Here is a 27331-nt window from a genome sequence, read left to right as displayed (position 1 = left end):
ACTAAACTGCTCAGGGTGGCGCTGGGCTATCTATCTACAATGGAGAAGGTCCTCAGGCTGGTGAGAATGGGGGTCTGCTAACTACTGATCAGTAAGGGGACTTATGGTCCCAATGCTACTTCTGAACTGCTGTAACCTGTCTTGGATGGTAGACAAGGTAAAATCAACTTGGTGTCTCCAAGCAATTTCCCTGCTGTGTATATACACAAGTGACAACTAATTACAAATTGATGAGGCATGGGAGAAGAAGTTCTAAAAAAAGGAAGAAGTGTGCTGCAGGCTGCATGGAAGCCTGGAACATGTATAAGTGCCCTTGGCATGGCATCTTGGCAGGATAAGCACCAGGATCACATGATAAAAAACTAAAGGTAAAGGTTTTGTAAAAAATTGTAAAAATAATAGAAGAATTTGGAGGTTCCAGTGGTATAATTTGTAGGGAGTGTAACAACATTGCTACCATCATGGGCAGAGCCTTATCTGTCCCACTTCAGAGCACCTTCAGGGGACTGTCCCAAACTCCTGGCCCAGCCCAAGTGAAATCAAAGATCCCTGCTCCTGAGAAGTATGATGGCAAGAAGGGCCCTGCAGCCAAATCTTTATCCTGGATTGCAAAACATACTATCTCAGCAATGCTTCCTCCTTCCCTTCTGATCACAGCCACATCTCCTTTATCCTCATGAACCTAAAGGATGGACAACCCAAGAAGTGGGGGCAGATCTATTAAGAGAAGCTGCTGAATAGTGATGATGAGCCAACCCTGGAATCTTGGAATACATTCAAAGCAGCATTCTTGCACAACTGGAGCAATTCAGCAGCTGCACAAATTGCAGAACAATGCCTGCGCAAGCGCAAGCAGCTGAAATCAGCAAGTGATTATGCCACAGAATTTAGAATCATAGCAAGCAAACTAGAATGGTCAGACCCTGCCCTCATTGCCTCCTTCCACCAGAGGCTCAAGGCAGAAGTCAGAAGCAAGCTGATTGAGTACACCCTGCACAAGAACATCACTGCACTGGACAAGTTTATCTCTACCACCTGTCTAATTGATGACATGCTGTTTGAGGCATGCAATGAGCTAAGAAAAGACAGCAACAGCAGCAGCATCTCACCACAATGCCCTGCTCAAGGGTGCTCAAGCAATTTTATTTCCAAGAAAACTCAGGAAGCAAGGAGAAATGCTGGAGAATGTTCCAAGTGTGGAGAGAAGTCTCACAAATGGCAGGACTGCAAGAATGGATGGCAGCTCCAAACAATAGAATGCTCTAAGCCTGAATCAGGGAAGGCTGCAGAAGTAGAAGAGCTAGAATTGCTTCCCCAAGCAGGAAAAGTCTAAGAAAGTCATGCCCTGTGTCCAGGCTTCCTGAATATCCCCACATGTCTATAGAACCCCTGTTTTGCCTGCAATCCAATACATCACCACTGCTCACAATAGACTTAGAGGGAGTCACAGGCACTCAAACAGCCCTAATTTATTCTGGTTCTTCTGCTAACTTCATTGATCCCCAATTTGCCCATTCTCACAACATTCCACTCATTGAATTGGACTCCCCACACTCTGTCATTGGCATTAATGGCAAAGAAGTCTGCAACCCTATCCGCTTCAAGGCCCAGTTAGTCTTTAGCTCTCAAAACAGGCAATTCTCTGCCATCTTCTATGCTCTTCCCCTTGGAAACAGAAACCTTATCTGTGGAACCCCCTGGCTCAAATTGGCTAACCTGGACATTGATTGGACCACCATGAAAGTCTCACTCTGCCTAGCTACAGAAGCACAAACTGGCAGCATCAACCCTGAGCCTCAGAATCTCCCTGTTGAGTTTCAGGAACTCCAGAAAGTGTTCAGTGAAGAGTTCTTTACCACACTACCAGAACATTGCCCTTATGACATTTCTATTGACCTGGAAGAGGACAAATAACCTCCCTCTGGTCCTATCTATTCTATGACCCCTGTGGAAAGAGAAGCACTCATGGAGCACATTGATTCAAAACTTGCAGCTGGAAAGATTGTGCCAACCACCTCACCAGCAGGAGCTCCAGTAATGTTTGTGAAAAGAGCTGATGGCAGGCTTTGCTAAGTGGTGGATTATTGCCAGCTAAATGCCATCACAATCAAGGACACATATGCACTACCCAGACAGGACAAGCTAATTGAGAAATTGTGCCATGCTAAGATCTCCAGAAAGCTGGGTTTGAGGAATGGGTATCACAACATCAGAATTGAGGAAGGAGGTGAATGGAAGGCTGCATTTTGCACTGCCCTTGGTCACTTTGCTCCCACAGTCATGCAATTTGGCCTTAGCAACACCCTGGCTGTGTTTATGCGCTTCATGAACAACATATTCCATGATTTGCTTGATATCTTTGTGGTTGTGTACTTGGATGACATCCTGATTTTCTCAAACTCAAGAGAAGAGCATGTGCAACATGTCAAAGAAGTCTTATCTTGCTTGCTGAAGCATAATCTATTCTGCAACCCTGCCAAATGCTACTTCTTTGTCACAGAAGTCACCTACAATGGTCTTGTGATTACTCCTGATGGCATCTCAATGGAGAAAGACAAGGTGCAAGCAATCATGGACTGGCCTGAACCCCAAAATGTGAAACAGGTGCAATCATTCCTAGGCTTTGCAAACTTCTACTGTTGCTTTGTCCCCAACTTCTCTTGCTTAGCACGCCCTCTGAATAACCTTACTCAGAAAGAACAACCATGGATCTGGCAAGAGGAACAGAAGGCTGCATTTGATACAATCAAGGCTGAGATTTGCAAGGAGCCTGTTCTAGCTCACCCTGATGAATCTAAACCCTACACCTTGGAAACAGATGCTTCTGGAGCAGCCATGGGTGCTGTACCATCTCAGAGAAAGGAAGATGGTTGTATACATCCTGTTGCATTCATGTTAGCCAGCTTTTCACCCACTGAGCTGAACTATGACACACATGACAAGGAACTACTTGCCATCATTTGGGCATTTGAGCACTGAAGAACATTCCTGGAAGGAACTGAGCAACCAATCACTGTGTTTACTGATCACAAAAATCTGGAGTACCAGAAATCAGCCAGAACCTTCAACAGGTGTCATGCATGCTTGCATCTCATGCTGGTATGCTACAACTTTGTCACTGCTTACTGGCCTGGGAACAGTGACAGAAACCTGATGCCCTGTCAAGACAACCAGACCACATGGACCTAGAGCCATCTCCACAAGTGATGATCCCAGAATAACAGTTTGGGGCATTTTCAGGACACATAGATTCTTCTTTGCTGGATGAGATCAAGGGAGCAACTCAGGAAGATCCTGGTCTTGATACAATCTTGCTAGCTGTATCAGACCCTAAATCACTGCCCCATAGTGTTGCACAGAAATTCAAGGACTATACAATTGAGGAGGGTCTACTTTTGTATCAAGGAAGCATAGCTGTGCCAGATGAACCTGAGATCAAACAGCAGCTCCTGTATCACTTCCATAATTCTCTTGCTTCTGGACACCAAGGAAGAGCACAAACTCTAGAGTTAATCAGTTTTCACTATTAATGGCCAGCAATGAAATTCCAAATCAATTGCTATGTGGAGTCTTGTGAAATCTGCCAAAGAAGTAAGGGCCATGTACTCAACTATGCTCTCAACCTGCTTTCTATCCCTGCTGGTCCCTGGGAAGACATCTCATATGATTTCATTGTCAAGTTTCCCAAGTGTAAGGGTTATGACAGCATCCTGGTGGTTGTAGACTGCTTCTCAAAGATGATGCACTTGATTCCCTGCAAGGAGGCTGCCACTGCTGAGGACATAGCTCAGATGTTCCTGGAGCATGTCTGGAAGCTACATGGCACTCCCAAGCGTACTGTGTCTGACAAAGGGACTACATTCAACTCCAAGTTTCTTAAGGCACTCTATAAATCTCTGCAAATAAATCCTAGTTTCTCTACTGCTTATCACCCACAATCTGATGGGCAAACTGAGATCAAGAACCAATGGCTGGAGGCTCATTTACGTCCCTTCATCAATCATAGACAGTCTGATTGGGTTGATTGGCTCCCACCGGCTGAATTTGCTCATAACAATGCCAGAAGTGAAGCAACAGGCAAATTACCCTTTGAAATTGTGTATGGCCACTCTCCTGTCATTTCACCACTCCTGGAACTCACCAGATCACCTGATGCTGATGACAGAGCCAAGCAACTGGCTGAGACAATTCAGGAAGTACAGGCATCAATCAAATGGGCTCAGGAGCACTACAAACAGGCAAACACAGGGAAACCACCTCCTGAGTTTCAACCAGGAGACAAAGTTTGGCTTCTGGCTTCCAACATCATATTGCAGCATCCCAGCAAAAAGCTAGACCATAAACAGTATGGTCCTTTCCCTGGCATAGAAAGAGTGGGCTCTTGTGCTTATTGCCTGGTATTCCCTGAGACCATGAAGATACATGATTTGTTCCATGTAAGCTTGTTGTCTGCTTTTAAACAAGACACAGAGTTTGATTGCACATTCATTCCTCCACTGCCTGTGATCACAGCAGAAGGAGAAGAAGAGTATGAAGTAGACAGATTTGTAGATTGGGCAGCAGAAGATGGAATCTGGAAGTACAGGGTCAGATGGAAAGGATGAGGACACATGGGAACCAGCCAAGGATCTACAGCATTGCAAGGACAAATTGTGCCACTTCTTTGCTAATTATCCAGATGCCCTGGCCACCAACAACCCTGTTCCTGCAAATGCGCACAGAGTTACAAGAGGTAAGGTAGTCAAGCAACTCAGCAAGTCCACAACTGCCCACTTTGTCACTTTACAAGCCCTCACCACCAAAACTTGCCCTGCTAAGCTCTTCTTGTGCTCCCCACTATCCCAGCATGCCTATCTTCAGCTCTATCAATGCCTTGGCCTACAACCCTTGTCTCAACATTGATTGCTACATCATGAATGGCCCAGAAGAAATGAGAGCACACCTAGACAGCTCTGCCAACATAATTCATGCCCTGATGAGCACCAGAAGCTGCAACAAGGTCAGGCTCTTCAAGTGCAATGTGTAAAGGCATCCCCAGTGGGGATTTCTCTATTGGCTCAATCCCAGGGGCAAAGAAGGCCCAGATACACTGTATAGAAAGCAAGTATATTGCTGGTGGCACTTCATTGCCTCCCATCCAGGTGCTTTCAGGGATCTGGCACAATGGCATTGCCATGGGTTTGCTACCCCACCCCCACAATCTCCACACCTCCATCTGCAAGAGAGCTGACCCAGGCAGTGCAGAACCTCATTCTGCTTTACCCAGTGGACCCACCAGCCTACACAAGCAGGCCAGCAATGCCAGTGACCCCTCCAGCACACCCAGACACTCCCAGGCCAACAGAGGTGCTGTTATGGATATGACATTTCTTCCATAATCTGTACTTATTTTGTTAATTACACAAGTAATCCTACAGTAAATAAATGAGATAAAGATGCAAACTAAGGTTTTCAAGGTCCCACTATCCAACTGCAACCTTTGCAAGACCTATAAACCCCCAGAATACACTCAATATGCAATATCTTTTGCATATGTGCTGTTTTCTCACTCATTTAAATATATAAATTCAGCTGAGTAGATAAACAGTAGCAAGTAATATTTCTCTTGTTTGTGGTATTTATTATGCAAGATTCTATCTTGTGGCTACACACAGAAATATTCAGGGTCCCCCTGTTGCATGGACAAGTGCTCCGGCGCTTAATCAGCGCTTAAGCGCCGACGCACTAAATGCGCCTTTTCTCCATCACCCGGGCATCCCACACTGCCAAATTGCTTGCGCTTAGGTGCGCCTGCTTGTGTGCTCCAGAACGCTGGTTCAAACACCCAAAACGGACAACATTTGGCAGAGTTATGCCCCATTCACTGTAAGTACCCAATGCAGCAGTACCCTACCTTTGGGACTGTTTACTCCAAGGATGAAACACTTAGCCTTGGGACATCCAAGGACCCATACAGGTAAATACTGCCTTGGGGCAAACATTGCCCTGGGGCAAATATTAGGATCTGTTATTATTTACCATGTACCTAAGTATTGGCTCTCCAAAGTGTTTCAGTTGCCACATGTACCTCCTGTACCCCCTCTTGGTATCAATCATGTATATACTTGTTTGTGCATCTTCTCAGGGTATAAAAGGACCCTGTGAAGACGCTTCTAATGCATCTATTTATCCACTCTTATATATTGACATATACACACAAGCCTTTAACAGCTTATCTGTGCATTTACTTTAGTGATTGACTCACTGTAAATAGCATAGGAGGTTATTCGGCGCACTAAGACCACAGGCCAGTCCCAACAGACACAGGGTAGCCTATTAGTGTACTTACTGCAACCCTGTGCCCCTTGACTGTCACAGTTGTTGAGTTCAACATTAAGTATAGTGCAATGATACTGTAAGGACTGTTGTGATTGAGTGATAGTGTTTCAATCCATCATACCCCCTATATTGTAGATAGCTTTATCTACAATATCTCATAAAATCCTAGATATACTTTAGGTAAACCCCATAAGTCTTAAGTCTTACTTAAGCATCTATAAGTCCTATACTTATTAGGCAAATCCTATAAATCCTGTACATTAGTCAGGTAACTCTCTTATCTAAGGTACTATCCCAGAGACCTTTAGTATACATACTCTTAGTCACTTAGGCTTAAGTAACATTAGTCTAAGGTACTATACATAACCAACCACCCGCACATCATGATTGGTAGACTATTTGTTAGGAGTTGTTATTCCTGATAACCTAGCCTATTGTTAAGAGTTGTGTAAGTACAGGAGTAAGAAAGAATTACTATATACAAAATGTATATGAGAATAACTAAGAACTAGTATTAAGAATCAGAATATATGCACAGAATATATGCACAATATAGGCTAGGTTATCAGGAATAACAACTCCTAACAAATAGTCTAGCAACTATGAAGTGCAGGTGGTTGGTTATGTATAGTACCTTAGACTAATGTTACTTAAGCCTAAGTGACTAAGGGTATGTATGCTTAAGGTCTCTAGGATAGTACCTTAAGTAAGAGGGTTACCTGACTAATGTACAGGATTTATAGGATTTGCCTAATAAGTATAGGACTTACATATGCTTAAGTAAGACTTAAGACTTATGGGGTTTACCTAAAATACATCTAGGATTTATGAGATATTATAGATAAAGCTATCTACAATATGGGGGGTATGGTGGATTGAAACACTATCACTCAATCACAACAATCCTTACAGTATCGTTGCACTATACTCAATGTTGAACTCAACAACTGTGACAGTCAAGGGGCACAGGGTCGCAGTAAGTACACTAATAGGTTACCCTGTGTCTGTTGGGACTGGCCTATGGTCTTAGTGCGCCGAATAACCTCCTATGCTATTTACAGTGAGTCAATCACTAAAGTAAATGCACAGATAAGCTGTTAAAGGCTTGTGTGTATATGTCAATATATAAGAGTAAAAGTAGGATGCATTAGAAGCGTCTTCACAGGGTCCTTTTATACCCTGAGAAGGCGCACAAACAAGTATATACATGATTGATACCAAGAGGGGGTACAGGAGGTACATGTGGCAACTGAAACACTTGAGGGAGCCGATACCTTGGTACATAGTAAACAAACAACAGATCCTAATATTTGCCCCAAGGCAATGTTTGCCCCAAGGCAGTATTTACCTGTGTGGGTCCTTAGATGTCCCAAGGCTAAGTGTTTCATCCTTGGAGTAAACAGTCCCAAAGGTAGGATACCTCTGCATTGGGTACTTACAGTAAATGGGGCATAACTCTACCAAATGTTGTCCGTTTTGGGAGTTTGACCCAGCGTTCTGGAGCGCGCAAACATGCGCACCTAAGCGCAAGCGATTCGGCAGTGTGGGATGCCCGGGTGATGGAGAAAAGGCGCATTTAGTGCGTCGGCGCTTAAGGGCTGATTAAGCGCCGGAGCACTTGCCTATGCGACAGGGGGGACCCTGAATATTTCTGTGTGTAGCCACAAGATAGAATCTTGAATAATAAATACTACAAACAAGAGAAATATTACTTGCTACTGTTTATCTACTCAGCTGAATTTATATATATTTAAATGAGTGAGAAAACAGCATATATGCAAAAGACATTGCATATTAAGGGTATTCCTGAGGTTTGTAGGTTTTGTAAAGGTCACTATTGGATAGAGGGACCTTGAAAACCTTAGTTTGCATCTTTACCTCACTTATTTACTGTAAGATTACTAGTGTAATTAATAGAATAAGTACAGATTAAAGAAGAAATGTCATATCCATAACATATCCCCCCCAATCTGGACTTATCCTATCAAGAGATGGCTTCCTGATCAAAGGTTTGATGCTAATTGATTATACTCCTTAAAATAGGAATTAGATTCCTTTACTTCATTTGCTAAGTCTTAAAGTCGGAGCCATGGGCGCTTAAGGCTTAGTCACCCGCTCTGAGTCTTCAACTGGTGCAAGGTATTTACTTGTTGTAATTATTGCAAGGTCAAATCCGAGGCTTTTGACTTGGTTAAAAATGCTATCGATATCTATCGAATCGTGGCTATCGATTGATACTAAGTGTGGTGGGACGTTCACACGAATAAGGGTTGAATTCTTAGCGACGATTATTTAGACGAGTCAAAAACAATCGGATTCGCGAGTAGAGTATTAATGGTCGCAGAATACAGGAAAGAGGTGCTAAAAGCACGGATTGGGAGTTACAAGGCTGAAGGAGACACTGACTACTAGTTAGAGACTACAGGACGAGTTTGAATGACATGGTTAGCGTTGATTTCGATTCCTCCGCCAATGTCAAAGTCCATATCCCCTTCGGTCCTTAAGTCGCGGGCGCGAACCTCGTGCCAATGGTCTTCCCATGAAAACGGAGGCGTGTGCTGCTGCGGTACGGAGGGCCACTCAGGAGGTCCCAGGTCGGCGACGGGCTGAGGTTCTCCTGGCCATTCCCAAACAGATTCGACGAAGTCGGCGCTGAAGGACGGGGGTGCGGGATCGGCGTCCTGTACAACGGCCACTTGCGCAAGTTGCTTGGTAAGAGCGTTGACGTCAAGCTCGTAGTTGCTGCTGTTGGGGGGTGCAGGGTACTCGCCTGCATTGCTTGCGGCGTGCAGGGGCTCAAACTCCGGCGCAGTGAATGAATCGCTGTATTGCTGTCCCAGCCAGTGGATTCCGTGGGACTCGGGGATGACAGGAGGCTTGAGTCCCCAAGCGGCGTAGTCGAAGATTTGTTCCGCAAATTCTTCCAACGCAGGCGGTGGAGAAACTTCAGTGGGCGGCGTAAGCGGGCCCAAGGACTCGTCGTCGCCGTCGTAGCCATTGATAGGGAATCCTGTGACACATATCCTTGTATATTTAGTGCACATTATTAATTCTATGCCAAATTCTGCTTACCCGCATCTGATAAATCGTCTTCAGAGCTATCAATGACAGGGTGCCCGTGTAGACAACACCAGAAGCGGTGTGCTGATACGCAAGCAGGGGAACCACGAATGTACCCAACATGAGCCAGGTTGCTGTAATGGTTCTGCTTGGTAGCATTAATAATGATGGAAAGCGCATTGAGACAGATGACATAGAAATTGTTGTGGTGGACTTGGCGCTGTAATTCATGGAAGGTGTCAAAAGGGAAGTGGTAGAGATCGCGAGTGAAGCAGATAGGACAAGGGATGTATGGGAAGTTGATCTCTTCTAGCTTAGAGGCATAATCATAATTGCCCCAAGGATCATGGCGATTCCATCCTGTGGGTTGAACAGCATCCCCAAAGACCTGGAGAGCATGGTAGTAGGCCCCATGGAGAGCATGGGCAAGGTCCACACCTAGGAACCACTGGGGAGGGTGATCATCAGCCATGAGGAACACCTCAACATCTGGCATAGCATGAATGCGCCGCTCCAGAGGGTCAGGATGATTCTCTGAGTAGGGTGAAGGGTGATCATTGTGACGGTTAGCATAAATGTAGTATAAGTTGCAAACATGATTAGCCTCAATAATACCTGTCTCAGGGGAGAGAGGCACATCATTGCGATAGGTGGTGAAGATGGGGAAACAGTAGAAGCTTTGAGCAAAAGACATTGATAGAGTACTGAGTAGACGTATTCAGTGTGAGTGGGATGGCAATAGAGAGAGTTGAGTGAGAGCATTTATACAAAATTCATCCTCCATAAGATAGGTTTGACTTAGTGCTTTAAACGTTGAGTATGTTGTTATTTCCTATCTTGGAGGATATGACCGGTTTAGTTACACCTGTGGTACATGGAAGAAGCCATGTGGAGCTTAGAACTCCTTCTTCTTCTTGTGATTGGGATGGATAGTGGAGCCAGAGGTTCGCTTCCATTCTTTGATTACTTCTGGAGCATTCCTTAATTCTTTCTCTGTCCTCCATCTATCATGTTCTGAGCTGTATCCAAGCCAACGGATTTTGTACTGCCTAATTCTCTTGTTGCCTTTCTTTATTGTCCTTTCTTCTACTATCCTTTCCACCTCATATTCAGGCATCTGTTGGAAGTCTTCTCTAGGTATATTCTGAGTGGGTTGGCTTCCAAACTCTGGGGGTGATGCCTTGTAAGATTCCAAGTGTGCTATGTTAATGATTGGGTGTATGCGATAGCTAGCAGGTAATCTTATCCTATATGCTACTGGTGATATGCTTTCCATGACTTCAAATGGTCCTTCATAACGCATATTTAGCTTATTCCCTTTCCCTGACTGATGTTTGAGTAAGTTTAAGGAATGGGGATTGATTAAGACTAAATCTCCTGGCTCAAAGGTAACATGTGTCTTGTCAGAATTATAGTATTTCTGTTGATAATTCTGAGCTACTTTGAGAGCGTCCTTAGCTAGTGATTGTGCTAATTCCATGGATTCCTTGAATTCTTCAGCTGTTTGACTTTCTTGGGCTGGTCTTGGAATGTTCTCAGAAGTGAGAGCCAGTAAGTCGGCTGATGTTAGAGGCTGGAATCCACAGAGTAGAAAGGCTGGTGTCTGTTGTGTGGATGTATGTACACCTGTATTGTATGAGTGCGCAAATCCTGATAGAAGCTTACTCCAATTGTCCTTAGCTGGGTTAGTGAATACTCTAATAGCCACTTCTGTAGTTTGATTAAGTATCTCTGTTTGTCCATCACTCTGAGGATGATGTGCAGTGGTGAGTGCTCGCCGAATTCCTAACATACTAACTAAGTGACCCCAAAAGGCTCCTGTCCATCTAGCATCTCTATCAGTGATTACTTGCCGAGGTAAACCATAGTGACACCATATATGATCATGGAACAGTTGCGCTGTTTGTACTTCATCTATCTGAGTAGTACATGGGATGAAATGTCCATACTTAGTTAGTTTGTCCACAATAACTAGGATAGCGTTGTAGTTGTTACTTGGTGGAAGATCCATGATGAAGTCCATTGACACTACTTCAAAGGGTTGCTGTGGAATAGGTAAAGGTTGAAGGAATCCTCTGGGTCCATGCCGTCGATGTCCTGCTTTCTGACAGATATCACAAGTGTGTACATACTTCTGAATGCTTCTAGCCATCTTAGGCCAATAGTAAACAGAAGCAATTCGATGATATGTCTTAGCATAACCGGCATGTGCTCCTTGATTAAGGTTATCATGATTTTCCTTCAAAATATCTACTTGTAGATCCCTAGGTACACATGGCCAATACTTTTCCTGGGAATCTATAAAGTAGATCAATCCATTATCTCCTATCTGGTATTGATGGAAGGGTGGATTGAGTGGATTGTGGTGCGACTTGAACTCTTCCATCACTTGCTTGAAATGGGAGTCCTTCTTGTATGCTTCTATGAACCTTGTGATTTCTTCTGAGTTTATTGATATTTCCACAGAGTATGAGGTAGTTGTTTGATAAGATATAGCTTCTGCCGGTGTGGGTATCCACTTCTTGATGGGCTTCTGACTATTTCCAATTTTGTAACTCTGGGTGAATGCGCTTGCAACTCTAAGAAGTTTCTCTTCAAAACGTTCATTTATCTCCTTGTAGAGGTTTCTTAATGGGTCTTCCTCCATATTGAGCTTGAGTGGAGTTGATTGATCTGCCAGAGGGCTGGTATGATATGGGGTTCTCCTCCTAAGTCTTGAGATAGGATCTGCATTGTCATGTACTCTTCCTGCGCGGTGCACAATCTGCATTCCTGGGTAGGCTGAGAATACTAGGCCCCATGTCATGAGTCTTCTGTTGACATTATTGTAAGTCTTGCTCCAAGTGAGAGCGGCGTGATCTGTGATAGCAACAAATTCAGCTCCTTCCAAGTATACCTGAAATTTCACAAGTGCTTCCTTGAGTGCTAATGCTTTGCGCTCTGTTGGGGAGTAGTTTCTTTCTGCTTCTTTTAGAATCCTTGACCAATAAGCAATGACTTGCTCCACTTGTACAGTTGTTTCTTCAAAGTCTTGCTTATCCCATGTATCCCCCCCAGTCACGTCGTCTCTCTGCTTGGAAGCAGGAATTGTCATTCTGGGAACTGGGTTTCCTTTGTCATATTCCCCCCTTAAGTACTTGTATGCCTTTGTCCCCTTTAGGTCTTTTATCTTGATGGATTGGACTTGCTGTAATATTCCTCCAAGGCCATAGTCGCATGCATCTGTATATAATCTGTATGGTTTTCCAATAATAGGATAAGCCATTACTGGAGCAGATGCAAGGGCCTCTTTAGCAAGTTCAAACGCTTGTTGTTCCTTTTCCTCCCAAGACCAAGCTGTTCCTTTCTTGAGAAGCTTGAACAAAGGCGCTACAATCCATGAGTAGAAGGGAATATAGCTAGAGAAATAAGTCATCATCCCTAGGAAAGTCTGTAAAGTAGGAACATTTTTAGGGGGTTCCAACTCTAGGATAGCGTCAACTTTTTCCTTATGGGTTGATAGACCTAATCTGGATACCTTCTGTCCTAACAATAGTAGTGATTGGTATCCAATGTGACATTTCTTTGGAGATAGGGTGATTTCAGCTTCTTCAATAGCTCCTAAGACTTGATCTAAGTGATTGCAATGGTCTTCAAACTCAACACTATAGATCACTATGTCATCAATATATACTAGGGCAAATTGCCATAGAAATCTTGAAAGTATCCTATTCATGACACGCTGGAACTCTGCTGGTCCATTCCTATATCCAAAGAGTAGTTTGGTAGGTTGCCAATGGCCGTTGTGACATCTGAAAGCAAGTTTCTCTCTGTCTTCCTCCTTAATGGTTAGCTGAGTGAAACCAGCTAGCGCATCTAAGGTAGTAAGCCATTGAGATCCTTCCAAGGCATGCAAGATGTCAGTTTGTTTTGGTAAGGGATACTCATCTGGTATAGCTACTTCATTGAGACGTCTGTAATCCACACATAGTCTGGGTTTACTGTTGCGATAGACTACTATCACAGGAAATCCCCAAGCACTTTTGGATGGCTCAATGACTCCCAGTTTAAGCCATTCCTCAATCTGCTTGTCAATGACTTCTCTTTTAGCTGGAGAAGCATGGTAAGGGGTTATAGATATTTCTTTAGTTCCGGGCCTTAGTCTAATTTCCAGTTGAGTGTTATGAGTACCAAGTCTACCATCTAATCCAAAGGCTAACTCATACTTGCGCAAGACTTTTTCTAGTTTAGCCCTTTGATTAGGAGTGAGATGTTCTGAGAAATTAACTTCTTGAAGGAATCTATCTGAAGGGACAGGTTCTGGGTCAGGTACTTCAGCAGTCTTGGGTCCTCCTTCAGGCGACTTCATTAATTCCTCTTCTTGTGCAGTAGGCTTTTCTTCAGCTTTCCTCTGCACCATGGCTTGTACTAAGGTAGCATACTTGATAATGCTGTCTTTTTCTTCCTTAGTAATGTCCTTTTCCTTTGCAAGGTATTCATTGGGATCATGCATATATCCAAGAATTTCTCCTCCTTGCAATCTTAAAGGATGTTCTGATAAGTTAGAAACCTGAATCTTGGGGTTGTTCCTATCTATCAGGCAGTCTGTTATTGCAAACAGATGTTCTTCTTGTCGATGGGAATTGAAAGATCTGTCCATAAAACCAGAGGCTTGACCTTCCTTCCATGTTGTCTTAACTTTGATAAGCTTGATGGTATGCGCTGGGATAGTAACTGTCTCATAGACTTTTACTTTGACAGTATTGGGAGGTAATTTCCTATGTTGAAGTCGCTTCTTGTAGGCTTTCTTAGAGATCTTGATTTTCTCAGAATTCTTGATGAATCCTTGCGCAACTTCAACCATAAAGGTATTACCTTGTTGGTCAATTCTTGGGCTGGAATCTGATTCTTCCACAGGAATAGAACGTCCTGTATCACCAAAAACTATCCTTGTTCCATCTCCATTCCTAATTAATGACAGTTGATACTGAGATGCAAAGTCTGTTCCTAAGATAAAGGGCGTGTTCATATTAGGAACTATATAAGCTTCTACAATCATTTTAACTAATCCTTGTTCAGTATCAAAGATGATAGGAAGGGAAATATACTGTGATAAGCTACTATTCCCAGTAACTTGAATTAACTTGAGTTTTTGTCCAATGCGCACTCTAGGTGATGGATCTAGAGTTTTGAGTATTGACTCATTAATGAGAGTGATCTCTGATCCTGAGTCAAAGGTGATGCGCTTCTTAGGTCCATTACTTGTTTGAAGCCAACCTTTGATGATGGTGGCTTTGGATCCAAAGAAAGCAGTTCCTGGTGGTCTTGACATTAATCGCTTGAGAGTGATTTCTTCTCCATTCTTGGCAGTAGCTGTATGACTACTAGCCATTTTTAGTTTCTTATTAAAGCTCTTCCTAGTGGGGAGCTTGGGTTGTACATATCCAGAGAATACAGATGAATCAGATTCCTTACTGCCCTGGTCAGCAGAGTTAGTACCCTGGCTGACAGTGGTCCCCTCCAGACCATGCTGTTCCTCCTGGGATCCAGAGCTGGGCTTAGCGCTGGAGGTAGAGACAGCTAATGACTGAAGGGGCTTATGAAAATCCTGCTCTTCCTCAGAAACAGACTCTTCTCCTTCAGTGTCATATTCTGTTTCATCAAGGTAGGCTTCATCACAGAGATCTTCATAAGCTTCCTGGGCTTCCCATTCATCATCATCTGCTTGTGCCATATGTGATCGCACAAATCTGGAGTTCTTCTTGGCATGCTTACAGTCTCTATCCCAGTGCATCATACTTCCACAGTGTCTACAAGGTCTAGCTTTCTTGTCTTTAGGAGTTTTACCTTTAGATACTGTAGAGTCATCCTTAGGGTATTTTGGTGGAGGATTATTTTGATGCCATCCTACTGGTTTAGATCCTGCTAAGTGTGAGCGCGCACTTGGCCTAGAGTGCCTGTTTCCTTCTAGTCTCTTGAGAGTAGATTGCATCTGGTGTAGTTGACGCTGTATGTCAGAGTTATGAGAAGAATCTTTTCCCAAAAGGTCCTCCTCATGCCATGCAATCTTGTCAAGGAAGTCTTCCCAAGTGACTATTCTTGAGGTGTCTATATGCGTGGTCCAGGACTTAGGAGCACCATTCATGATTTCAAAGATTAATTCAGAGTCAGTCCAGTCACTGACAATAGTAAGAGCCTCCATCTTTCTGATGACATAGTCTTCTGGAGTCTCTTCTGAATGATCTTTATCCCTGAACCTGATGCGCATGGCTTCATTCTTGCTTCTGTTCAGGAAGGTCCTATTCATGAAGTGGATAGTGATAGCTTGCCTAAGTGCTGGCCAATCTTCAGTTATAATTCGCCTATAGTCCTTATCTAATGCATTGAACCATCTAAGAGCTCTTCCTGTGAACCTGAGAGGAATCTGCTGTCCAAGCTGAATTCTAGTGTAGCTACTATACTCAGCTATGTTGTTGATGGATGTCATCCAGCGCGACAGCTTCTTAGTGTCTCCATCCCACTCTGGGATTATGTCAGGTTTCAGCTTAGTATCAAAATGTACAGGAGCTGGATTGAAAGGTCTAGCTCTAGCTGCATTTGCTTGAGCATATGGTTCATTTCCTGGATCTTCTGGGTCGTTGGGAGGTCCTCCTCCATTCCTTCTAGGTGGGTTGTTCCTTCTTTTACCAGAGTTATCAAAATCTCCTTCATCGCTATCATATGGTGGGTCATTTCCTCCTCCTCCTTCAGCTAAGGGAGCTAGTCTATCTCTAAGTTGATCCCTAGGAGGTGGATCATTAAACAGCTCACTAAACCTTCTAGAGGAGACCATACGTCCTACAATATGAGGAGGTAACCTAGTCCTATCAATGGGTGGTGCTGGAGGTACTTGAAGTTGTGGGACAGGTGCTAGTAGAGGGGCTAAGAAGTTTCCTCTCCTACTCATATTAGCTTCTTCTCTAGTAACTGGTGCTGGCTGCTCCTGTAAGTAAGGTAAATTGGTATGGATACTTAGAGGAGTTCTTCTTGATTCAGGAGAGGAGGTAGGTCTCCTGTGGGCACTTTCAGCTAGTCTAGAGGAGCGCTCTTCTGGGATTGTAGATACTCTGGTAAAGGATTCAGCTGGTATAGCTGGTCTTCCTGAGGATCGCCGATTTGCTCCCAAGGAAGATCTGCGATTAATAAAGTCAGCATGTGGAGGTGGATCTCTAAGAGGAATACTTGGGCCTGCAAGGCTAACTCTTCTAGCAGCATTGCTTAAAGGTGGATTATAAGGTATATTCCTAACATTATCCTCTTCTACTTGGCTTCTAATCCTGGGAGTAGACTGTGCTACTGGGATTTGCATGGTATGAGTAGCAGCACTTGAGACAGAAGTAATAGAATCAGCAGGAGTAGCTGGGGCTATTAGTTCTGGGGCTACTTGGTCTCTTCCAGTTGATGATTCAGAAGAACTTAAGCCATCTATACTTCCATCTGAAAGATTGTTGATGTAGTCTTCAAGGGCTTGTATATTGAAAGGAGGTATAGCTGAGGGTTGTGCAATAGGAACACTAGCATTACCTCTAGGTGATGATGGTAAGGTTTCTTCTGAACTAGTGGAAGGGACTACGGTGGGTCTAGGAGTAGGTGGTCTAGGTCCTAGAGATTTAGTGGCTTCTCTCCTAAGTCTCTCAGTCCTTTCTAAAGTAGGTGGGACTTGTAATGTTACATGGGGTGACTCCTCTGGTATTCTTCCTAAGGGTATAGATCTAGAGGAAGAAGTAGCAATAGAGCTAGGAGGAGGTGGTAAAGGTTCTGAGGGAATAAGTGAGGTTCCATTATCAGGTCCTAAATACCTAGGTTGCATAGTAACAGTAAGAGAGGCTTTGGATGAATGAAGACTACTAGGAGGTTGTCCTGGAGGAGTGCTACTGGAGGTGTGCAGGGTTACAGTTGGAGGAGAAACTTGAGGATCTGGAAGTAAAGGACTAGCAATAGTAACTTGACTAGTGGGTTTGATAAGACTCCTTAGTAAGTTTTCTTGAGCCGCCTCCTGTGGAGTGACAGAAGAGGCTCTAGAACTTTTGGGCACTAAAAGGGTCATATCTTGCTTGAGTTGTAGGGTCCTATCCCTAAGGTGTTCTTGTCCAGGTTCTACCTCACTGAGATGTCCTGCAGAGATGACTGGGGAAGGTGGTCCAGTCTGAAGTTGTCTACCAAGGATCTCATATAGCTTTTGAATGAAACGCTCCATCTGATCCCTATAAGTGACAGCAGCTACCTCAAAGGAATGAGAGGTGAATAAACAGTCATGTTCTGGCCATTCAGGAATGGGCAATAGCTCCTCCATGTCATAGACGCTATGAACAGTTCTCTTGATTAGTTTATTCAGGTCTATGTGTAACTTACCATATTCAGGCCAATGGTTGATTTCTTGAGCAGGAACTAACTTGGTAGTAATGCAACATGTAGGTCTAAAGGTTACTACAGTATCTAGTAGTTTGAAGTAGTGAGAAGCCCATTGCTCACAAGAAGGTGAGGGGTAGCAATTCTCATGGGCTGGAGGTATCTCCACATGATAGAATACTCTTCCTAGCTGCCTGTAGACTTTCCTAAAGCTATTAGCTTGAGGGTTCTTCCTGCACCAAGAGGTCATTTGGGTACAGTCAGGCTGATAGTTGAATTCTCCTGGAGATTCTTCATTTAAAGGGTATAAGGTAGTGGAAGGAGAATAGGGTAGGTACTTCTGAATTGCTGGGTCATTAGTAAAAGACCTATCATTAGGATCCAGTAAGGCAGCTTGAGTTTCCCTATGCTTAGATATGTGGGCTTCAGAAGTTTTTCCTTTAGATCTCTTAAGCTCATGAGAGTTCATAGGCTCAGAGGGCTGAGGTTTACTAGAGGAAGGTTCCAACATCTCTATATCAGGGAGTCCAAATACAGGTATCATCCTCTGGAAGGTAGCTGAGCTAGCCTTATTACCAAAAGGTGAAGGTTTCCTTATAGAAGAACTTGGTTTAGCTAACTTGTTGGCTTCCTGACTAGCTTCATATTCCAAAGGAGACAATCTTGGAGAGTGTCTGGATGATGACTTATGAGAGTGAGGAGATATCCTTCTTGAGCTACTAGGTCCTGCTTGAGGGTCTTCCAAGGCTGGCATGGAAGCATGTGGCTTGATGGGTGATTCATAGGGTTGGATAGGTTGGGGAATCACTAGTTCCTCAGGAGAGGATTGCTCAATAGAGTACCTAGTAGGTCCAAAAGGGTTGTTGGGACTATCTGTAGGTATGCTGTCTCTAGGAAGCACAGAGCTTCTAGGGGTACTATGTCTAGGCATACCTTCTCTTGAAAGTCTTGTGTCCCAAGGGGTCCTATTAGAGGATGCAGGTCTACTTGATCTTCTAGACATAAAAGAATGTTAGTAGAGTACCACAGTTAGAATGTATATACAAAGTATGAAAGCTTGTACAAAAGATTACAGGTAAGAATTAAAGATAACCAACACTATGCCCTGCGGTGGTCACCAATGTTAAGAGTCGTGTAAGTACAGGAGTAAGAAAGAATTACTATATACAAAATGTATATGAGAATAACTAAGAACTAGTATTAAGAATCAGAATATATGCACAGAATATATGCACAATATAGGCTAGGTTATCAGGAATAACAACTCCTAACAAATAGTCTAGCAACTATGAAGTGCAGGTGGTTGGTTATGTATAGTACCTTAGACTAATGTTACTTAAGCCTAAGTGACTAAGGGTATGTATACTTAAGGTCTCTAGGATAGTACCTTAAGTAAGAGGGTTACCTGACTAATGTACAGGATTTATAGGATTTGCCTAATAAGTATAGGACTTATATATGCTTAAGTAAGACTTAAGACTTATGGGGTTTACCTAAAATATATCTAGGATTTATGAGATATTGTAGATAAAGCTATCTACAATATAGGGGGTATGGTGGATTGAAACACTATCACTCAATCACAACAATCCTTACAGTATTGTTGCACTATACTCAATGTTGAACTCAACAACTGTGACAGTCAAGGGGCACAGGGTCGCAGTAAGTACACTAATAGGTTACCCTGTGTCTGTTGGGACTGGCCTATGGTCTTAGTGCGCCGAATAACCTCCTATGCTATTTACAGTGAGTCAATCACTAAAGTAAATGCACAGATAAGCTGTTAAAGGCTTGTGTGTATATGTCAATATATAAGAGTAAAAGTAGGATGCATTAGAAGCGTCTTCACAGGGTCCTTTTATACCCTGAGAAGGCGCACAAACAAGTATATACATGATTGATACCAAGAGGGGGTACAGGAGGTACATGTGGCAACTGAAACACTTGAGGGAGCCGATACCTTGGTACATAGTAAACAAACAACAGATCCTAATATTTGCCCCAAGGCAATGTTTGCCCCAAGGCAGTATTTACCTGTGTGGGTCCTTAGATGTCCCAAGGCTAAGTGTTTCATCCTTGGAGTAAACAGTCCCAAAGGTAGGATACCTCTGCATTGGGTACTTACAGTAAATGGGGCATAACTCTACCAAATGTTGTCCGTTTTGGGAGTTTGACCCAGCGTTCTGGAGCGCGCAAACATGCGCACCTAAGCGCAAGCGATTCGGCAGTGTGGGATGCCCGGGTGATGGAGAAAAGGCGCATTTAGTGCGTCGGCGCTTAAGGGCTGATTAAGCGCCGGAGCACTTGCCTATGCGACAGGGGGGACCCTGAATATTTCTGTGTGTAGCCACAAGATAGAATCTTGAATAATAAATACTACAAACAAGAGAAATATTACTTGTTACTGTTTATCTACTCAGCTGAATTTATATATATTTAAATGAGTGAGAAAACAGCATATATGCAAAAGACATTGCATATTAAGGGTATTCCTGAGGTTTGTAGGTTTTGTAAAGGTCACTATTGGATAGAGGGACCTTGAAAACCTTAGTTTGCATCTTTATCTCATTTGTTTACTGTAAGATTACTAGTGTAATTAATAGAATAAGTACAGATTAAAGAAGAAATGTCATATCCATAACACCTATATTGTGCATATTCTGTGCATATATTCTGATTCTTAATACTAGTTCTTAGTTACTCCCATATACATTTTGTATATAGTAACTCTTTCCTACTCCTGTACTTACACAACTCTTAACAGGTGCATGCACCAGGACCCTTGCTGTTCCCCCTGTTCTCCATCATGCCAGACACTTGCTGGACCTCAAGTTACTTGTCTCCAGTGAGAGAGACACAATGGGAGCCTCAGAGCTACCTAGGATGGAACAATGAGGAGTTTAGAAGGAATGTGGAAACATTTGAAGGCAGTGAGAATGAGGAACTGTTTAGCTTTGAGGAGTTACTTGCCATTGATTGCTCTGAATGGATGTAAACAGCCCTTTGTTGCTGCCTAAGGGCCTTTTCAGGGGGGCAATGTCATGAGCCTCACCTCCTGACATGACTATGTATTGCCTGTAACTTCCTCCTCCTCCCCAGTGCATGCATCTGGGGAACTCATCTGTATCCATCTAATCTGTTTGTATAGTTCCAATCTTCCTTGTTTATGTTCTTCCCACTTCCTTGTTCCCTTCTTGCACTTAGTTCAGACTTATTCTCTGCTAAGTGCTTCTATCTTGCTTATCTTGCTGTGCACTGGCCTGGTTTACTGTGCAGAGCTTCTGAGACATATGCTCTATCGTGCTTCCCAGTTGTGCAGCCTGGACACCATCCCTTCTCATGTATCTACTCCCTTTCACTTTTGTTATAAAAGAAGACTGTGAATTGGCTTGGAAACCCCAAGAACAATTCACCTTGTTCATTCCCTGCTTTCTTATCTGTGTGAATTGTCTCATCATCTCACAGCAACTATTTCATCCTTGGTTGTGACACAAGCTCCCACAAGCCCCATATTGTACAAGACTGGTTCCAAGAGAATGGCTTAGAGGTCTTTGAGTGGCCTGCTGACTCCCCAGCCCTCAATCCAATTGAAAACCTTTGGGATCAAATCAAGAGGGAGCTTTATAGCTATGAAACCCCTGCAAGCAGGATGTTGGAATTATGGGAGAGGGTGCAGGAGATTTGCAACAAGGTTGGTGCCCAGAAGTGCCAGGATTTGATAGAGAGTATCCCTAGGAGGATTCAGGCTTGCATCTTTATCTCATTTATTTACTGTAGTATTACTTGTGCAATTAATAAAATAAGTACAGATTATGGAAGAAATGTCATATCCATAACAGTGGCTATGTTGCTGATTAAGCGTGGAGGGGGACATGGCAAGGCACTAAGGGTATGACATAAATGCCAAATTCATGTGATTGAAAATGTTGTCTATTGGTCTTTGTTTAAATTTGAGAAAATAGGAATAAATCCCTTGGTATTGAGTGTGTCTACAACACTGCCCCCTCTCAGGGCCTTGGCAGTGCCAAGGGCCTTCTTTTTCATCTCCTCTATGTATCTCTTCAAAATTTTTACCATGTTTTTCAGGTTTTCTTGGGGTCCCCATGTATTCTCTTCTGAGCTGTATCCCTTCCATTTTACTCTGAAGAACCAGTTCCTGTTCCTTTCCTCTGTGTTGGTGATACCTTCTACTTTGTATTCTTCCTTGTCATCAATAGTAACTGGTAGGGGGCAATTCTTGAAAGTACAATTTGCACCCCTTTTAACTTTGGACAGTAATCCCACAGAGAATATGTTGTGGATGTGTATGGTTGGGGGTAACTATAGCTGGTAGGTGCAATCAGAAATTTTCTCAGTGATCTTGAAAGGGCCAAGCCTCTGTTTGGTGAGCTTGGGGCTTAAGGTTTTTAGTTTGATGTTTCTGGCATCTAGCCATGCCTCTTCCCCAACTTTGAATTCCTGAGGTATTGTGTTTGTTTCTCTGGCTATCATTTTGGTCTTGGATTGCTGCAGGGCTGCTTCTACCTCCTTCCATTGTGCTTCCATTTGTGTGGCCATCTTGTCTGCTTCTGGGGCATCCATGCAGGCATTACTGGGAGTTAGTGTTGATTCCCACCCATTCAAGGCCTTGAAGGGTGTTTTGCCTGTTCTGCTATGAACTGCATTATTATAGGCAAATTCTACCAGTGGCAGCCATTTGATCCAGTCCCTGTGGTTGGTTCCTGAGTATGCCTGCAAGAAGTGCTTGATTGTAGGATATACCCATTTGGTCTGTCCATTGCTTTGTGGACAATAAGCTGATGAGAAGTGGGAATCTATTCCCAGGCACTTGTACAGGGCCCTGAGGAATTTGTTATTAAATACTTCCTTGGTCAAACACAGTCTTCTCCAGCATCCCATGCCTCTTCCAGACATGTTGCAGGAACAATTCTGCCAGTTTGGGTGCCTTTAGCTTTTTTGAGCATTCCACAAATATGGTGTACTTGGTGAAGGAGTCCACAATGAATAGGATGCAGTTGTTTGGGCTGTCCTTGGGTAGGTCTGTGATTATGTTGTACAAGACATGTTGCCAGGGCCTTGTATGGAGTTCTAATGGCTGCAGAGGGATGGGAAGGCACTTAGGCTTTCTGATCCTTTGGCATGTCTCACAGCTATCCACATGTCAGTATGTATCAGACCTGATTCCTGGCCAATAATAGGAGTGTGAGACCAATTCTAGTGCTCTTTGTCTGCTGGGATCTCCAGCCAACAGGCTATCATGCAAGATCTGGAGCAGGTTGGTCCAGAGTGTTCCTACATCTGGTACTACAACTTGCCCTTGATAGAAAAGTAAACCTACTTCCATTTTGTAGTCCCTGAATGCCCTTTTGATTGAGGGGGGTGCCTTTGACTTGTTCTGGAGAAATTGGAGGATTTCCCCCAGGGACTCATCTTGGTCCAGGCTGGACTCAATTTACTGTGGGAGTTCTTTTTCAGGGGTAACTAAAGCTGTATTGGCAAATAAAGGGTCAGGTAACATGGTCTGTGGGCTTGTGGGTACATTGGTGTGATTGGATTGTTGAGACAAGGCATCTGGTTTCCCTGATTCTTATCCTGATTGGTAGGATATCTGGAAGTTGTAATTGGCCAACAGTAAATGTCAACATGCATGACAGCAATTGAAATTCCACAATTCTTTCCAATATTCCAGATTTTGGTGGTCCATAAATACAGGGACGGGTTGTTGGGTTCCTTTCAAGAAGATGAGCCAATATTCAAAAAATTGAATGATGGCCAAGAGTTCTTTATTGTGGGTGTCATGATTCTGTTTGGCACCTTCAAATGATTTGGATAAAAGCCCTAGTGGGTGTAATCATCCATCTTCTTGTCTTTGGCTGAGTATGGCACCAAGTGCAGCACCAGATACATCTGTTTCTAGGAAGTAGGGTCTAGTAGGATTGGCATGAGCAAGTACAGGGGCTTTAGTGATGGCTTCCTTGATGGTTTCAAAGGCTCATTGATCTTTCTCTGTCCACCTCCAGGGAGTATCCTTTTTTACCAAGTTGTGCATGGGTCTTGCCATATGACTAAAGTTGGCAACAAACCATCAAAGGAAATTGACAAATCCTAAGAACAATTGGACTTCCTTGACTTTGGATGGTATAGGCCATTCTTGGACTGCCTAGATTTTGAGCTAATCTAGGCTAAACCCTTGATCTGATACAATTATACCCAAGTATTCCACCAATGTGACATGGAAAGTGCATTTGGAGGCCTGACCAAACAACTGGTTATCCATTAATTGTTTCAGCACCTCATGAACATGCTGAGTGTGTGCTGCATCATCCTTTGAGTAGATTGGGATGTTGTCAAAGGTAGATAATAATGCATACGTCTAACAGATCCTTGAAAAGCTCATTCATGAAGTGCTGAAATGCAGCAGGCACATTTGTTAGACCAAATGTCATGACCAGGGACTCATATAACCCATATTTGTGCAGAATGCTGTTTTCCATTCATTGCCTTCTTTTACCCAAATGTTATTGTAGCCCCATCTTAGATCAAGTTTTGTGAAGACCTTAGTGCTGCAGAGTTGTGCCATGAGGTTGTAAGGACAGGGTAGTGGGTACATGTTACAGCCTCCTAACATATACTGCTAAAATTGGACAAGTTCTCTGATATTTTTACTATTTTTACAAACTCCATATCTGTTGTTTTTTGATCACATGATCTTGGCGCTTACTATGCCAAGATGCCATGCTGAGATGCCATGCCAAGGGCGCTTAGGAGAAACCCACACTTCTGCACAACCTGCAGCATGCTTCTCTTTTCACATGGACTCTTCTATTCACACAAGCACAGACCATGTACATAGTATCCCTTTTGTCTATTTATACAGCAGGAAAATTGCTTGGAGACCCCAAGTCAATTTTAGCTTGTCTTTCATTACAGACAGGTCTCAGAAGCCTAGCTAAGTAGCTAGGACCTCAGTAGTACATTGCTTACCTCCCTTACCAGACTCACCACACCTCCCAGCCCTAAGGGCCCTTTGCATTGTCAGTAGATAGTTAGTTGTTGCCCTAAGCAACTTAGATACAGTAGTATAGCCTTAGAGTAGAGATTGCAGTGTTTAATACAGCCTTAAAGCGCCTGCCCACCAGCGTGTACCCAACCTTACAGTTGGCATACAACAGTACACATTTTTCTTGGCTTGGTTATTTAGGCAACAGTAATCTACAACCAATTAATGGGAGCCATCCTTTTTGGGTATGAACATGACAGGGGAGCTGATAGACAATTTACTGGGGTGGATCTTCCCAGACTTGAGTTTATCCCTGAGCCAGTTCTTCAGGGTAGCAGATTCCACATCTGTCATACTGTAGAGAGGGCTATTAAGGGGACCCTCTTCCATGAGCTCTATTCCAATGTTGTAATGTTGATGAGGGGGAAGTTTGTGGAATTCTTCCTCACCAAACACCTTGGTGTACTGATGGTATTTGGGAGGTACTCCTTCAAGAGGGTTGGGGTCTGCTTCCTCTTCTTTGGCAATAGCAACATGTTCCAGTGGGGAATGGGGAATTGACAGTATCTGTTGGCTTCAATCAATTTCTGGGTTGTGAGTGTCTAACCATTTTAGTCCCAAGATGGCTGCATGTGATCCTGTGTTACAAATGAGGAAGGTCTCTGTCATCTGTTTGCCATCAAAGGAAAAGGTCATGTTTGCCTTTTTCCAGATTTTGCCAGCCTTGGGGCTCAACCTAGTGAGCATAGTTGCAGTACAGGGTTCAGGGAGGTCTATTAGGGGTAGGCAGAGTGCTTCTGCTGTGCAGGGGTGTAGGAATGATGAGGTGGCACCTGAATCTATCAGGACTTCTAAGTGGTTGACTTGTCTGGTTAGTTTGATCAAGATTGTGAAGAGTGGTGATTTATTGGATAGACTATGTGTTACATTACAAATCTTGACATTGCCAGAACCAGAGTTCTTGGGTCCTGTGCATGTGGCAGCTGGTACCCTTAGACTTTTCCTGATTGGGATCCAGACTCTTTACCTATCTATCTTGGCAGTTTCCTTAGGCTTCCGCTTATCCTCCTTAGGGGTTGCCTTCCATCCTGTGTGGCATTCCACAAACTTGCAGCCCATTTTCCCACATTTGATACAGGTGCCTTCCACATGGTGCTGGTTTTGTTCTTCCTCTGATACAAAATTGGGATCAGAGGAGAAAGGACCACTTCTTGTGGCCTGTTGGCTGGTACTTGCCCCCCTATTGGGGGTAGTGGTGGAGCTACCAGGCTTATTACCCTTTGGCAGGTGGCTGGCATGCTCCTCACAGAGGGCATTGTCAATAATGAGAGCTGTGTTCTGCAGCTCAAGGGGTGTTGGGGGCTGTCATTTGTGGGTGGCAATTTGCCTGCTCACCTCCCAATGGAGGCCTTGGGAGAATTGCCCATGGAGGGCCATGTTGTTCCAGTCTAATTCTGTTGCCAGGGTGCAGAACTTGGTAATGTACTTGGCACATGTGCCAGTTTGAGTGAGCATTGTGATTTTATGCTCTGCTGCCCTGGTAACATCTGGATCTCCAAATGCCACAAGGAATTCCCTTTTGAAGTCATCCATGTTCTGGATGACAGCCCAATGTGACCCCAATTGATCAAGGTACAGATGTGCCCAGGTGCCAGCTCTGTCTTCCATGTTCATTAGCAGGAAGGATAATACTTCCCCATCAGTAGGGAACATGTGCTGGTTGAGGCATACCCAAGCAAGCATGCAGGTAAGCCATTGCCAGGCCTTGCTTCCAATGTTCCCCTGGTAAGGATCTGGGTGGTCTACTTTGACAGCTGTGTATGCAGGGGTGGTGGCTGTAACTGGAGATTTAGGGGTAGTTGGTATTCACAGGGCAAAAGCTGCTGGTGCAAGGGGAGAGGGGACTCAAGGGCCAGGTTGGACTGGAGTGGGTTGGTATAACCCAGGGATGGTTTTGGACAGGCCTTCAAGGGCTGGGTGGATAGCCCCTTGTATAGGCTTGGTTTTGGGTATGTGTCATAACCCATATCTGGAAGGGTTATTACCATATATATCCACTGTCAAAGATATATATAGTATATATGATGCACAGTGATATATGAATAATACATGTTGCTGGGGGATGTTGCACTCCCCCTGCCCCCCTTGCCATGGGCCAATGTTAAAGCCTGCAGGCAGGGTATCAATAATACATTATTATAGAAGAGATTATGTCATCCCCCCCACCTCAAATCCATAGTAGTTTAGTATAGTATTTGATAAAGGACTGGAGGGGGGGAGGCCATGTGACCTGGTGGACTGTCAGTCTCTAAGCTATGAGCCCTTGGAGTAATGACAGTTCTGACTGCATATATGTGAGTATATGCAGCCTTCTCAAGACTGTGGAATATACTATTAGTAGGTGGCTTGGTCAGGAGACATGCTAGCAAAGGCATGGGTCATGACATCTTTGTGTCTACAAAAGGTAGATAACTTTTGCATATAGCTGATGCACCAGAAGTGCTGCCAATTGTTGGCTTGAAGCACCCCAGTGTCAACCCTAGGAAAATAGCTACCAAACACACTTGCACAACTGAAGTAAGAGAG

General features: G+C 43.7%; 8 protein-coding genes across 8 annotated transcripts; 4 read left to right on the top strand and 4 right to left on the bottom strand.

Moving 5' to 3' along the window:
- Positions 1 to 461: 461 nt before the first annotated feature.
- RhiXN_02920 (Retrotransposon-derived protein PEG10) lies at positions 462 to 1333 on the top strand (the record flags this gene model as incomplete). Its single annotated transcript, XM_043322737.1, has 3 exons — positions 462 to 562; positions 628 to 705; positions 742 to 1333. 3 exons carry the CDS (start codon positions 462 to 464, stop codon positions 1331 to 1333), a joined length of 771 nt encoding a protein of 256 aa, XP_043178233.1.
- Positions 1334 to 1374: 41 nt separating this feature from the next.
- Positions 1375 to 1914, top strand: RhiXN_02919 (Retrotransposable element Tf2 protein; the record flags this gene model as incomplete). Its single annotated transcript, XM_043322736.1, has 1 exon — positions 1375 to 1914. The coding sequence occupies one exon, from the start codon at positions 1375 to 1377 to the stop codon at positions 1912 to 1914; it is 540 nt and encodes a 179-aa protein (XP_043178232.1).
- A 24-nt stretch (positions 1915 to 1938) lies between these two features.
- RhiXN_02918 (Retrotransposable element Tf2 protein) lies at positions 1939 to 2979 on the top strand (the record flags this gene model as incomplete). The annotated part of the gene is made up of 2 exons (XM_043322735.1): positions 1939 to 2034; positions 2092 to 2979. 2 exons carry the CDS (start codon positions 1939 to 1941, stop codon positions 2977 to 2979), a joined length of 984 nt encoding a protein of 327 aa, XP_043178231.1.
- A 560-nt stretch (positions 2980 to 3539) lies between these two features.
- On the top strand, positions 3540 to 4902 carry RhiXN_02917 (Retrotransposable element Tf2 protein; the record flags this gene model as incomplete). The annotated part of the gene is made up of 3 exons (XM_043322734.1): positions 3540 to 4436; positions 4513 to 4528; positions 4586 to 4902. 3 exons carry the CDS (start codon positions 3540 to 3542, stop codon positions 4900 to 4902), a joined length of 1230 nt encoding a protein of 409 aa, XP_043178230.1.
- Positions 4903 to 8726: 3824 nt separating this feature from the next.
- Positions 8727 to 10072, bottom strand: RhiXN_02916 (uncharacterized protein; the record flags this gene model as incomplete). The annotated part of the gene is made up of 2 exons (XM_043322733.1): positions 8727 to 9328; positions 9391 to 10072. 2 exons carry the CDS (start codon positions 10070 to 10072, stop codon positions 8727 to 8729), a joined length of 1284 nt encoding a protein of 427 aa, XP_043178229.1.
- A 201-nt stretch (positions 10073 to 10273) lies between these two features.
- RhiXN_02915 (Retrovirus-related Pol polyprotein from transposon) lies at positions 10274 to 18676 on the bottom strand (the record flags this gene model as incomplete). The annotated part of the gene is made up of 2 exons (XM_043322732.1): positions 10274 to 11004; positions 11044 to 18676. 2 exons carry the CDS (start codon positions 18674 to 18676, stop codon positions 10274 to 10276), a joined length of 8364 nt encoding a protein of 2787 aa, XP_043178228.1.
- A 3389-nt stretch (positions 18677 to 22065) lies between these two features.
- RhiXN_02914 (uncharacterized protein) lies at positions 22066 to 22659 on the bottom strand (the record flags this gene model as incomplete). The annotated part of the gene is made up of 1 exon (XM_043322731.1): positions 22066 to 22659. One exon carries the CDS (start codon positions 22657 to 22659, stop codon positions 22066 to 22068), a length of 594 nt encoding a protein of 197 aa, XP_043178227.1.
- Positions 22660 to 24967: 2308 nt separating this feature from the next.
- Positions 24968 to 26413, bottom strand: RhiXN_02913 (Retrotransposable element Tf2 protein; the record flags this gene model as incomplete). Its single annotated transcript, XM_043322730.1, has 4 exons — positions 24968 to 25319; positions 25353 to 25613; positions 25773 to 26083; positions 26141 to 26413. The coding sequence occupies 4 exons, from the start codon at positions 26411 to 26413 to the stop codon at positions 24968 to 24970; spliced, it is 1197 nt and encodes a 398-aa protein (XP_043178226.1).
- Positions 26414 to 27331: the final 918 nt, after the last annotated feature.

The sequence above is a fragment of the Rhizoctonia solani genome, chromosome 3 (assembly GCF_016906535.1).
Source record: "Rhizoctonia solani chromosome 3, complete sequence".
NCBI classification, from domain to species: domain Eukaryota; kingdom Fungi; phylum Basidiomycota; class Agaricomycetes; order Cantharellales; family Ceratobasidiaceae; genus Rhizoctonia; species Rhizoctonia solani.
Note: the sequence above shows the minus strand (reverse complement) of the source record. Positions and strands in the feature narration are given on the sequence as shown.